This window comes from Neltuma alba, unplaced genomic scaffold (assembly GCF_004799145.2).
Source record: "Neltuma alba isolate B1F8T4 unplaced genomic scaffold, ASM479914v2 tig00011968_pilon, whole genome shotgun sequence".
NCBI lineage: Eukaryota > Viridiplantae > Streptophyta > Magnoliopsida > Fabales > Fabaceae > Neltuma > Neltuma alba.
Window position 1 is genome coordinate 198,031 of NW_021636543.1, and position 13,085 is coordinate 211,115.

General features: G+C 37.4%; 2 protein-coding genes and 6 non-coding genes across 8 annotated transcripts; 7 read left to right on the top strand and 1 right to left on the bottom strand.

Annotated features, from left to right (window-relative positions):
- The first annotated feature begins 1,451 nt into the window (after positions 1–1,451).
- Positions 1,452–7,402, top strand: LOC114720131 (diacylglycerol kinase 5-like). The gene is made up of 13 exons (XM_028905744.1): positions 1,452–1,783; positions 2,831–3,073; positions 3,193–3,315; positions 3,447–3,575; positions 3,880–3,965; positions 4,162–4,285; positions 4,555–4,603; positions 4,849–4,931; positions 5,115–5,185; positions 5,941–6,015; positions 6,306–6,393; positions 6,558–6,674; positions 6,934–7,402. The coding sequence occupies exons 2-13, from the start codon at positions 2,864–2,866 to the stop codon at positions 7,252–7,254; spliced, it is 1,476 nt and encodes a 491-aa protein (XP_028761577.1). The 5' UTR covers positions 1,452–1,783; positions 2,831–2,863; the 3' UTR covers positions 7,255–7,402.
- A 976-nt stretch (positions 7,403–8,378) lies between these two features.
- On the top strand, positions 8,379–8,512 carry LOC114720175 (small nucleolar RNA snoR134). Its single transcript, XR_003737956.1, has one exon. It is a non-coding gene; the product is annotated as a small nucleolar RNA snoR134 (small nucleolar RNA).
- Positions 8,513–8,742: 230 nt separating this feature from the next.
- Positions 8,743–8,827, top strand: LOC114720179 (small nucleolar RNA U36a). Its single transcript, XR_003737960.1, has one exon. It is a non-coding gene; the product is annotated as a small nucleolar RNA U36a (small nucleolar RNA).
- Positions 8,828–8,903: 76 nt separating this feature from the next.
- Positions 8,904–8,996, top strand: LOC114720174 (small nucleolar RNA Z223). Its single transcript, XR_003737955.1, has one exon. It is a non-coding gene; the product is annotated as a small nucleolar RNA Z223 (small nucleolar RNA).
- A 110-nt stretch (positions 8,997–9,106) lies between these two features.
- On the top strand, positions 9,107–9,222 carry LOC114720176 (small nucleolar RNA Z278). Its single transcript, XR_003737957.1, has one exon. It is a non-coding gene; the product is annotated as a small nucleolar RNA Z278 (small nucleolar RNA).
- A 209-nt stretch (positions 9,223–9,431) lies between these two features.
- LOC114720177 (small nucleolar RNA Z278) lies at positions 9,432–9,552 on the top strand. Its single transcript, XR_003737958.1, has one exon. It is a non-coding gene; the product is annotated as a small nucleolar RNA Z278 (small nucleolar RNA).
- Positions 9,553–9,651: 99 nt separating this feature from the next.
- LOC114720178 (small nucleolar RNA snoR97) lies at positions 9,652–9,759 on the top strand. The gene has a single exon (XR_003737959.1). It is a non-coding gene; the product is annotated as a small nucleolar RNA snoR97 (small nucleolar RNA).
- Positions 9,760–12,278: 2,519 nt separating this feature from the next.
- LOC114720126 (uncharacterized) lies at positions 12,279–12,952 on the bottom strand. The gene has a single exon (XM_028905740.1). The coding sequence runs from the start codon at positions 12,866–12,868 to the stop codon at positions 12,590–12,592; it is 279 nt and encodes a 92-aa protein (XP_028761573.1). The 5' UTR covers positions 12,869–12,952; the 3' UTR covers positions 12,279–12,589.
- Positions 12,953–13,085: the final 133 nt, after the last annotated feature.

A 13,085-nucleotide genomic window follows, 5' to 3' on the forward strand; every position in this document is an offset into this window, starting at 1 on the left:
AGTGGGCTTGGTTCAGGCCCCAAAAAAATGACTGGGTGGGATTTAGGCCCCAAAAAAAAGCACCGTGCAAAATGGAGAGATGACACTTAAGTATCTAGGAGTTACTTAATTTTTTTTTTGGGGACCTGATAGGGGTTACTTAATATAAGTACTTATCAATATATTCATGTAAAACGATTGACCATTTATGACATTTTTTTAATATGAATATAGGTTGCTGCCTATATTTTTTTTTATAAATACATGATAGGCATGTGAGAAAAAATTTATTTCGATTCACATGAAATATTTATAAGTATTTATATTAATTCCAAATACTACCTCCGGTCCTAATTATAAGAGCCAATTAACTAATTTGAGGAGATTAAGGAAGTAAGTCGAGTTAGTTATTTATCCTAAATAGGTGTTGTCTTTTCTAAAATATCCTTATTAATCAAGTGTATTGACTAGAACTATCATTATTAGAAGGGTTACTTTAAAAAAAATAATATATAAATATGAGAGACAAAATGGATTGGGGTCTTATATTAAGGAGCGGGGGTAGTAGATACTTAAGTGTCATCTCCCCACTTTGCACGGTTATTTTTTTTCTGGGCCTGAAAGAAGCCCACTTTAATCTGTTTGGAGTTGCTTAGAAATTTTTTTTCATGTATGTCTGTTTAAACCATAGTTTTTTATATTCATGTAAATACATCTATGTGGGCTTGTTTCAAGAGTTGCCTAGTATAAGTTGCCACCTTCCTTCATCTCATCTAAATGGCGGTTTTACCAATATTTTTAATGTAGGTATCATTTTATACAATCAATATAAAAAGGTGGGATTTTTTTTATTCTACTCCTCACTTTATTAGGAGGTATTCGGATAAAAACTAAATTATGATTTTAAAAGTGATTTTAAATGTATGAAAGAAGTTTTATCTTGACTTGCATGAAAGTATTTTTTTAAAGTTGTTTTAAAGTATTCCAAACCGCTCTTAATTGTGTAAAGTCTACTCCTCTAGAGCTATTTATAGGGTAGAAATGAATAGAAATGAAAACAATTTTTTTGTTCTATTTACAGGGTAGGAAAAAAAATTTCATATAAATATACAATTTTACGTTTTATTTAATACTGTATTGACTTTGTTCTAATATGGTATAATGTATATTAAATATGAATAAAGTTAAATAGTTTTTTTTGGCTAAAGTACAGTTATACTTCAATTGGAGGCAATCCTATTCGAGGTACTGTTAGGCATTAAATGTGGACACCTTTCTTAACAGGGATTCGAATATTGGTTTTTCACATTGTGGGAGACTAACCCCTCTTGTTAGACCCAACTCTGTTAGTATAAATTTAAAAAGTTGTTAAGCAATAATGATTATTTTTGGGCGATGGATCGCAATGATGAAGGGCATTTGGTGCAAAGTGGAAATCCGATGCCAGATTGTGAATATACCCGTCGTTCCATGTGGATCCCGAGAGAAAAGCAGCAGAACACAGTAATTACGGAAGAACCAAACATGAGGCTTCGAATTTGAAGATCCTAACTTCCACCTTTCCCTCCTCAATCCTCCCGCGGATTCCGTGTAACATGCCTTTGATTTCACGTTCACTGCTCTTTTTCATCCTCCTCATCGAATCATGTAACAGTTATATTTTCCATTGTCTCTACAATGATCAATGACAAAGTCAACTCTTTCGTTTCATTCATAAGCTCCTTTTTCAGTTTCCCTGGATCTCATTGACCTCCTCCACCTTCACAGACTCAGTTCTTCATCTTCCCCACGATTTGTTCTCCAGGTAAACCATCATCATCCCTCCATTCCACTTAGCATTGTATGCATGTCTATTACGACTTTTCTGCGAATTCGAAACATTCTGTATCCACTTTTCGAGGGCAGCCAAAAAGGCACGCTTTTGTGAATGCGCATCAAGGGTTGTTTTACGGACAGTTCTTTTTCGCAACCGTGCTGTGCGAGTATTCTCTCATTGTTTGATGCCTGATGTACCTTATCTGTCGAAATTAACGATTAACGAAGAGGCTTATCAAGGTCCTTCGGAGGAAACTTCGCTATTTGAAATTTCTTGTTCCTTGTTTTCTTTCCCGTTAGGTGGAGGTCCTTCAACTTTCCTCTGTCTCGAAACTTGCAAGCTCATTGTCATCTATGAATCTATTCTTCCTACAACAAGTAGCCTTCGTTCAATAAACAATTAGCAAGGTTGGCTAGAGCCCCTCTTTGATGTTAGCGGTTACCAAAAGCTATTTATTTTATTTTGGGGTTGATATTATTGTTGCTTATAACTTATGGAATTCTAATCTCTGTAATATTAAACCTTGATTTTTGGTTTTGTAATTTGATATGAATTTGATCTGAATTTAACTTATAGAAACTAAAACCAAAACAAGAATCTAAAACAAAACTCGTTACAATTGCTCGTGACATATGAGTTTTGGTTTCGATATGTGTAATCATGCCCTTAAAAAAAGTATTGGGACAAAAAATTATGATTTAAAACTTTAAAACACCAAAACTAAAATTCGACGCCACTTTCCATTTTTTGTACCTTATTTAAATTTGGTATTGCTGATTCAGATTCGGATACTCTCGAGCTTCAGACCGTTAGCTCTCAAGAAAGTTCCTCTTTTTTTTTTTTTTTTTGGTAAATTTTTATAAGCAAGAGAAAATTTCGTATATTAAGTAATCCATATGCTGAGATGTAATAAAACTTGATATATTTTTCATAGCTAGCGATTGCCATTGAATTTGCGAAGTGGAATAAACTTTCACATCGCCTACCGATTATTAGTGATTAACCCCTTCTATATTACTTTATCTGTTGAAGTAGTGCACGTGAACCGTATTGAAGCTGCATGCGACAATGGCTTGCGGTAGCTCAGACCCCAACTTCATGAAGAATTTTCAGATCCCAAATTACCTACTTGTAGCAGAGTGGACGGATAAGAATCATGACCTTGCAATGAACGCTCCTCCTACGTGTCCGGTGCTAGTTTTTATCAACTCCAAGAGTGGCGGTCAACTTGGAGGAGACCTTTTAAAAACATATCGTACTCTTCTTAATGAAAAGCAGGTATCGTTTCATAATCATCAAGTTGAAAACCTATACAGGACCTTTCAGAAATGAAATATCCATTGTAATCATGGTGTTCGAACATTTTCACGGAACTGAGAGTAGTGCTTAATCTTCAGGTTTTTGATTTGGGGGAAGAGGCTCCTGACAAGGTGCTGAGCAGAGTCTATGTTAACTTAGAAAACTGCAAGAGTCAGAATGATCAACTTGCTGCAAGGATCATGGAGAAGTTGAGATTAATTGTGAGTTGAGAAATACATTGACCATGTAACTCTCCAGGAGGAAAGTTGTTTTCTTTTGCATTGTCTTAATTCTAATGGTTCTATGCGCAAAACCTCACTGTTTTTTCCCCTGATGCGTAACTTGCCTATAGGTTGCAGGGGGTGATGGAACAGCAGGATGGCTACTTGGTGTTGTTTGTGATCTTGAGTTATCTCATCCGCCACCGATCGCCACAGTTCCCTTAGGCACAGGAAATAATCTTCCTTTTGCATTTGGCTGGGTAGGAAATAGCATTTCTCTCTTCCTGCTTTTGATAGAACTACCTAATACTTGTACAACATTGTGCCGATACCACTAGTGATTTTCTATTTCAAGAGCTGCATCAAGAACACAAACATATAAGGCGGTTTAAAAAGTGCATTTAAATTTTTACCATAAGTTGCAGAAGCTTCCAATAGTACCTAAGATTATCATGTTAGAGAAATTAAAAACAAAACATATATATAGCAGTTTATCTTAGTTGAGGGAAGTAACTATTTGATAAGCATGAGAATATTCTTGACGTGCATTTCGTTGATTTATAGGGAAAAAAGAACCCAGGGACAGATGAATGCTCGGTCAAGACATTTTTAGATCAAGTATTGAAAGCCAAGGAAATGAAAATAGACAAGTAATGAACTTTTGATCCTGTTCTTTCATTTTTTATTTATTGATCTGGGGCATTTGAAGTTACCCCTCAACCAACTCCCCACCGGAAAAAAAAAGGGTGTTGAAGGAATGCTTCTTGTTCCGATATCTAATTTTTGCACATGTATCAACCGCAGATTGTTGTTTGCTGATACTTAATGGTTTTTCTATCCTCCCAGCTGGCATATTCTAATGAGGATGAAGGTTCCGAAACATGGTGCCTGTGATCCCATTGCTCCTCTTGAATTACCTCATTCTCTACACGCATTTCATCGTGTATCGGAGGCTGATGAACTTAATATGGTAGGATATCGATTACTTCTGTTTCATACTTAACTTAATATCGGAGGCTAAGGAACTATCACATATGCAGCCCTGTTGATATCTGGACGTTGCAACAATGAAATCTTAGACTTTATTGCTCTTTCCAATTTGTTTAACCATAACATAAGGATTTTAAATGCAGATTTAAGGGGCAAAGGGTTTCATAATTTGTTTTGTTCTGTTTTTTAGGCTGTTGTATTTCCTACTCATTATGCTTTCTTGTATGGCTGCTTCTAACTGCTACTCAGGAAGGGTACCACACTTTTCGTGGGGGATTTTGGAACTACTTCAGCATGGGTAAGAATATATTTTCCAGGGTGCTTCAAGTTGCTAACTTATATGATTTACTTTTAACTTATGGGATTGTTACTTGTTTGGTTGGCCTGCCATAGCAATATCTTAATTCTTTGTGCCTGATTGAATATTTTGAACTTTTTTGTACAGTGCTTTAGAGTTTAGGCCTTTGATTATACTGGAGAAAATTTTTTCTTGTTACATTTCACTTTAATAATGGATAGAAGATCTTTGATTGCTGATTGTAGGAATGGATGCTCAAGTTTCTTATGCCTTTCATTCTGAAAGAAAGATGAATCCTGAAAAGTTTAAAAATCAATTGGTCAATCAGGTATTCTGTTATATCTGCAGTAACTGTTGTAAATGAATACACAAGGCAAAAAAAGCTAATGCGTGTCTGGCTTTTTCTCTGTCAAGTGGAAGCACAAAACGTGGAGTTTGATTTTAGACGGTGAATATATTTTCATTCACTTTTCTTATTGATTTTCTGTTTCAATTTCAATCTACATTTTAGACCACTTATGCGAAGCTTGGATGCAAACAAGGATGGTTTTTTGCTTCTCTTGTCCAAACGCTTCGAGGTCAGTTCACGCGCGCACAAGTAAAGTTTTATGTCCTTCTTTTATAAGAGTAAGGTTGTCTCTACTCGCCTCAATAAATTCATGGTCATGAACCAATCGGTCTATATCAAATTCATGCAAAACGTGCAGTTGTGATGTGCAAGAGTCCCAACTTTTCAGATCTATATTATAATTAGAAGGGTACCGTGTATCTGGTGCTTTAACTAAATGTAAGGCAACGTTTGAATTTGAGATTTTAGCCGCACATCTTCAGCGGTTTTCATGGGTATGTCTCTAAGGCCCCATCATTCTAGTTAGTTAGTGCAGCTTTACCATTGAAGCCCCTACATTTGTAATGGCCCTAAGAAATAAAACGATCAGCGTTTGGAAATTTCAATGCCAAGCAGATAGCAGTATCGAATCCAATTACCAAGCGATGCCTTTTTAAGGCGTCTAACATGATTCATAATTCAATTACCTAAGAAGTTTGACACCGCCTTTTTCTGTTCAATCTGTAGAGTTATTAAAGTCAATATATAAGTGCGTGGTTCCTATGGAAGTATGGATAGCTGAGACCAGTTTTAGTGTTTTTGAAATTTTTGGTCCTTTTTACTTCATTGTAGTTTAAAATGTCCTTTTTAGTTGCATCTGCCGCAGATATACAGGCACGATACTAATCCATGAGGCGATGACAGACCATCCTTCACAGTTCAGACTGAACTGAACATTCCAGGATTTGGCAACTCCCCGAATTAATTGTAATTTGATATTTTAATGCAGGAACATAGCACTACTTGCGAAAGTAAAGATCATGAAAACACGGGATAAATGGGAAGATCTAGACATACCTTCGAGGTAAATATTATGTATACCCATATCTACAATCATTTACTTTCAAGTTCATGTTTGGTTTCACGTTGGAGGCTATCAAAACCATGATCTCTAACGTTAAACCAAACATGCTCTAGAGTTGTTGCTTTTGTTTACTAATTTATGGTGATTGTCCCATCAATTGTTGTGCACGGATATTTTTTAAGGGCTAATGCCCAATAAGAAGGCATACAAGGTCAATATAAATCCAAATCCAAGTTCTTTGATAACAGACGTTATGCTTCCCAGTAACCCTCTGTCCATTTCACCTGCAGCATCAGGTCAATCGTATGCCTTAACCTGCCTAGTTTTTCCGGAGGACTGAATCCTTGGGGTACGCCAAATACAAGGAAGCAACGTGATGTAAATTTTATACGCTAATTGTGATCATCCCTTTTATAATTGTAAAAATCCCCATGCATCATATGTTAGTTTTAAGAATTAGTACTATTGATTTAACTTATGCTTTCGTACTAGATTTATTTTATTAATTAATCTCTGAATATTTTATCTTTTATGGAATACAGAGGGACTTGACTCCCCCTTTTGTGGATGATGGTCTACTAGAAATCGTTGGTTTCAGAAACGCCTGGCATGGCCTCGTTTTGCTGGCTCCAAAAGGACACGGAACTCGTCTTGCCCAGGTATATGCTGTGGTTAAATATAGCAAAGGAAGCAAGATAGCTTTCGTTCGTAGTATTTTTTATCCCCAAACTGCTATTAGTGGCATAAATCAAATTGGCTTCCAAAGTTTTTTCCCCCAAGATTCATTCACAAGAAGTTTAATTATTGCAGGAGAGTTATGTTACAGAATATCAGTATCGTTATTATCAGTTTGAATTTTGACCGTATCACTTACGGGCCTTTTATTGTTGATGTATAAAAATGTGGGTACCATATTAGGCACACAGAATCCGGTTTGAGTTTCACAGAGGAGCAGCAGAAGAAACATTCATGAGGATGGATGGGGAACCTTGGAAGCAGCCTCTTCCGGCGGACGATGATACTGTTGTAGTAGAGATTTCTCACCATGGTCAGGTCAACATGCTTGCCACTCATGATTGCAAGTCCAGAAGTGTTCTTGATCCCATGTCGCCACGTCACAACGATGTTGCCGATTATGATAGTGATGAGGAAAACTCTTTAGCAGAGGAATATCGCAAGTTTGGAGCCGCAGATACATTTAGAATCCCAGATGAAGTTGATATATCTCATCTCAGTTAGGTCCTTAGAAATTATGCCCTTTTTCTTAGTGTTAACTCGCATATTTGATGAGGTTGACATTGCTTGCTGAGTTCAATTGAGCTAAAGCATTGAGTAAGCACAGGTTATGATTGTTAATTAGAATTGAGACAATAATCACTTTTCTCAACATCTCTTGTAGTCCAGAAATAAGGGCTCCTGCAGCTTTTATAATATTAAACAGAAGAAAGGGAAAAGAGGACAAATGGGAACCAAACATAAACCCAAAGCACGAGAGGAATGAAAGTGAAATACATGAAAGAATACATTGGTAAGCTAACCTGTGTGCCTTGAGGCTTTTCATGTTAAAGCATACAACTTCGTATCATGTTAAAGCATTTGATGTCATAGGCTCAAAACATCTTAATGTCTTCCTTTATTAAAATTAAGAAGGGCATTTTAGTTAAAAATTAGATTTAGCAAGTTTATGCCCTCGTGGTAAATCAATGACTGGATTGATGGAAACGGAATGTTGGAAATAGAAAAGAGATCTATGTTAGCTAATGTGATGAATTCAGAGTGGCCAATTAGCCCAATGATTTCGTTCTGTTTAGTTTATTGGGTTGGTCTAATACATTGGGCCAAGCTGAGTGCAAGCAAAGTGTTGTTTGTTCCGCTTGGGGGACTCTGTGTATTTTTTTTTTAATATTGATTAATAATCAGAGGATAAACAATAATTCAACAATGATAAATTTGAAAAAGAATCTTGAATATTATCTAACAAATAATTTTTTTCCCTATATATTAAAATTTTATTCGTGATAATTCATTTATTTTCATAATTTGAAATATAACATATTTTTTTGACCAGAAATATGACAAATTAACTGATTTACAATTTAGTTAGAATATAACTAATAATATTTTTTTAATAAACATTTTTGTGTTGTTAATATTTTCTTCCACGGTAAATTATTTATTTTCATTCATATTATAAAAATATGTACTTTCTCGGATAGGCGGCAGAGGAGACTTTGGTCTAGGGTTTCAGTTTGGCGCGCCTATAAAATCTCATATGCGCTCCGTCTCCCATATGGATTGGCTGCTGGGAGCTTCTAGGGTTTGGGCAACGCGAAGGTAAGTATGCTAGGTTCAGTATTAGATTCTCGCACGATGCCTCCCGGGCTTCCCTGAGATCTGTGATGCGAATGCCCCAAAGCACGTGCCAGATGTAGCCGTTCGTGTTGCAGTTTAGCCTCCTTCTTCATGGCTGATCTGTGTCAAAGCAACGGCAACATTCCTCCTTCCTGTCACTTTCTAGTTGTCTGTGTGCATGGGCTGCGGAAAATGCCTCACTACACCTTTGGCTTATTTTCAAGCGAATGTGCTATGAAAATAAAGCTAGTCCTAGAGGCGCAGATTGAATTGGCGGTATTCACGTGGGGGTTTAATTTTTCAATATTTGTGCCTCTAAAAATTTCCGCTAGATGGCTGGTGTCCTCATAAACTCTGTCTTTTACCTCAAAGATATGGCAATGATTATATATTATCCGCGCTTCTGAGAGTCATCGATGAAGCATAAAAGGAAAATGGTTGAATTTCTTGATATGAGCCACTTTTTAATATTTATGTTTTCCTATAGTCTAGTTTGATCGACGGTTTACTCATATTACTTTGATTTGCATTTCAGTTGTTGGCTGTGATGATAATTAATCAGCTTGAAATGCCAGTTCTGCTTCTGAGAATCTGTGATTGATAGAGCTGTTTTATAATCTGAGCCTCGAATATTATCGAAATGCAGTGGATGTGTTATGTTACATAACATCTTATTTTTGTTATAACCTAAATTAATTTACTAATACTTAACTGTCTAAGGTAAGCCTTTATAATGATTGCCTGTGATGATTTAATCCAGCTTGTTGAGGTGTTGTGGATCCAAGTCCCTGTTTTACAGGGGGAACCTTCTTGGGGAAGCTACATTCATATGACATTAATGGATTTGACTGAGGCATGCTATATTGTAAATGTTTACTATTCTTTATGTTTTCCATTGTGTCTGCGTCGATATTGCTGGAGAAAATATGAATGTTGGGGTTGTAACGTTTCGTGCTATTTCTTTTGAATTAGTATTTCTTCCTATGCGGTTTATAATTAATACGATTTAATCTCCTTCAGAAATTCGTTTCCATGAATTCTTTGGAGCAATCCTTTTGCTTTTCACCGATGATTTTATTACAATCCAACTTGTCCGAGGCTGCAGTGTATCCAAGTCCCTGTTTTCAGGGAGAACCTACTTGGTGTTGCTGCATTTCCAATGACATAAACAGGTTTAACTGAGGTGTTACCCTTTTGGAAATGTCTTCTATTTCTTGCTATCATTGCCTGTTTAACATGTGTCTGTTTTTTGTTCTCTTGTCTTGAGTTTAACTATACCCTGCTCCTTACAAATTGGATCAGGGTCTGAAAAACTCAGAAATTTTCGTGTTGTCATCAGCTTCTTCTCTTGTTTGTCCCACGAGATTGGAGTTAAATAACAGCACTAAATTCCTATGGGGCTATCATATTTTCATCGGCTGGTTATACTTGTTATTATGCCTTATTTACTCGTATTCCGTAGTAGTTCGACTCCTATATACATTTGATTATTGGATGCGGATTTCTAACCGTGGACGGTGTCTTTGAGAAACTTACATACATTTTTGTGAAAAAAGAGAGAGAAAAAGCGGGTTTCTAATATCACTCCACATACATTAGTGAATACGGGAAAGGGGTTTTAACTGCAATAGAAATAAAATCATGAGGGTTTAATTACTGAATCACTTCCCAATGGTATGTTCCAGGTTTGTTCCTATAATGAAAATAAGATTCCAGATAATGAAAATATAGATTCTGACTCTCTGCGTCGTCGTGTGGGGACGATCAATACATATCTCTGAGCACACGAAGAAAATCAAGAAATGAGAGGCACGATCAATGTACCTCTTCGACCGAAGTCATGTACTCGTTGCATAAATTTTATGATGACGAGAACTTGATTTTTCGCATTTTTCCTCCGTCCCCATAAACACAGCATTTCATAGGGCAGATCCCACTAATCACTAATCAGAGCAAATATTTAACCATTGCGACCCATTGAGAATAACATAGCACAGATCAATCTGCTTATCTTATTCATAAACAAAACGCGCTCGTACTAACACCAGCTATAAACAAGTGACAGGCAAAAGCAGAGAGTGCCCCTTCCGGATTCTGCATGGAGAAGATGACGCATTAAAGCTTCAAAGCATTTGGATTATGCCAAAGCTATGATTAACATACAGAGGAACAGAAAGCAACCGCTCTATTGCATTATTTGACAGCTGTCTTGGACTCCTGCTTATTAGAAAATCTGAAGAATGTTTTTTGGCTTGTGGCGATTTTTTTTCGCCAGGAGAACTTTTAGTTCATCTTGCCTGACCGGTCAATACGTTAGCATATGAACGCATCAATATGTCGGTGGGTTATATGAGGAGAAGTTGTCGTGTAAAATTATTCTTTTATGATCAATCATATGAAAATTGTTTCAGTTCAATAGATCAATATTCATCACCATTTATTTTTCCATGTACAGATAATATTTTCTTATCTTCTCTTTCAGTGTTTGAACTGATTTTACTAGGGATGATATTAATAACATGATATTGTTGAAGTATTGAATAATTTTCCAATCATCAGTGTAGGAGGTGTTTGGAGACCCAAAAAGCACTTAAAACTCCTCACATGTTGAATTCTCCTAAAATCACTTCCAAAAAAACTACTTTAAACATTCCATAATTAAAAAACAAACAACCTCACCAGTTCGAACACTCTTGGATCGCTTGATTTTTCTTCACATTGACTGTAAACGGAGCCCTTCAACCCATAAACCAGACCTTGTTCCGAATCTTTAAGTGGCCCCTGGAGAAGAAGGCGAAGGTTGGAGGGGGTGCATGCCAGGGAAGTGAGCTGCATCTGCCGGATGTAAGCGACTCTTATTAATTTCTGCGTTTTATGGTGGCTCGAATTTTGTGCCTTTGGTTTCTAATTTTGTGATTTGTTTCTTCCCGAAAGATGACCTTTGTCACTTTTCTTCTCGTCCTTCTGGTTTATGCTGTCAAGGCATCTATCTCTCTTTCCATAAAATGGTGACTGGTTAAAATGAGCAATTTAATTATATTGTTTAGTAGTTTTTGAGTCATTTGGTTGCTAGTCTAGTCCAGTTAAATGTCCAGATTGAATTGGGAACTGGATTGCCAGGTTGAATTCACCGCCTTTCGATTCATTCTCATGCTTCAAACTATTTTAATCGGATTCTCTATTCCTCGCCTCTGCTTTTCCACTGAATAGAGTTATTGGCACCTTAATTATTTTTTCCAAATATTAAACTTTTATCATCTAAATTTGATTGATTTAGACGGTTAAGGCTAAGGGTTTGAAGAGAGTAGAGATACTGGACTATAAACTATTTTCTTTTGTTGACCGGGGTAACACCGATTCTTTTGAACTAATTTTATGCAGAGGGATTCCATTGGGATGATTTTTTCTCTCATTGCGGCCTCAAACTGATATATCTCTCGTTTTTTTTTTTAATTCCTGAAAGTGAAGTATAGCACAGGGACAAAGATGGTGTTTCCGGGCTTCAAGAAGCCCCGGGAATGTGCAGAAAATTTTTATTCTTGAAACAAGCCACTTCACGATAATATTTTTTGGCCGAAACTTCCACAAGGATTTAGGAAACTTGATACCATTAGTTATATATGCATTTGAGCTCCGGAGAATGAATTTTTGGACATCTAATTCTGCAACAGGCACCCTCTCTTGGCAAATAAAGAATAATAGATAGATTCACGATGCTATTTTGTCCGGGTAGCAACAAGAAATTGCTTGAAGACCCAATCCACAAAGAAACGCGCCAATGAATTGGGCAACGCCGTCTCCAGCGACGGAGAGGGGAACAGAGGGAGGTTATTCAACCGTGGAGGTCTGCTCTACAGAGTATTCATCGTGGGGGAGACGGAGTGCTACGCGGAGAAGAGGGAGAGGACGAGTGAAAAGGGAGAAGGGCGTGCATAAGATTACAAGTAACTTATCCACAAAAGGTCAGTCTCTAGTCGGAGGAATCACAATTTACAAGATCAAGCTTTACAACCTACAAGATCAAGCTTCCCCCAACTATTACACAGTCCGACTTTTTTGGGGCCAAACTATTACAGTTCAACTTTAGAGTTTAAATCCAGCAACCATTCATCCAGACCAAAGTCGGTCAACCCCTCTATTTGACCCGATCGGTACCCATCAGCACGATCCGGATCAGATCTCTATCAACATATATCATCTCCGGCGACCTTCGCGCCACGGGTCAGCCCTGACCCCAACAGTTTAAGTACATAACTTTCCGAAGAGAATCGTCGGCTTGCCTTTGTCGGGGATCGACATCACTGTTCTCCATGGGTCTGGGAACATCCGATCCCATCATGCCAGACAAAGGTCTAAGATCCGACGAATCTCCGGCGGAGAACAACTTTCTGCGGTTTTGTTGAATGGACTTGAGGCCGGTCTTGCACTTGTGGCCGGGGTCCGTGTGGCCCTGAGCTACGCCCACCGTCGCGGCCATCCATACACGGCTTAGGTAACTCATATTTGGCTTTGTTAAGATTTCTTCACGAAAATAACTCGGTAACGTGGGAGAATAGTGTTTCAGAATTGGAAGATTGAGCGTGGGAGAAGAGGGTGCAGGCGCTGTCCTTTATAGAGAGGAGATGAGGAATGATAAAGCAGCAGCAGCAATTAGCAAAGGTTGAGGTGGCTCCAGGATTAGGATAACGAGTGGTGGGGCCATTGTGCTTTCGGAGTTG

Bases quoted from the DNA above. Each gene is read 5' to 3' on its own strand.
- LOC114720131 (XM_028905744.1), top strand. From the start codon at position 2,864: ATGGCTTGCGGTAGCTCAGACCCCAACTTCATGAAGAATTTTCAGATC. The intron at 4,932-5,114 runs GTATTCTGTTAT...TCTACATTTTAG, and splicing joins AAAATCAATTGGTCAATCAG to ACCACTTATGCGAAGCTTGG. The intron at 6,394-6,557 runs GTAAATTTTATA...TATGGAATACAG, and splicing joins ATACAAGGAAGCAACGTGAT to AGGGACTTGACTCCCCCTTT.
- LOC114720126 (XM_028905740.1), bottom strand. From the start codon at position 12,868: ATGAGTTACCTAAGCCGTGTATGGATGGCCGCGACGGTGGGCGTAGCT.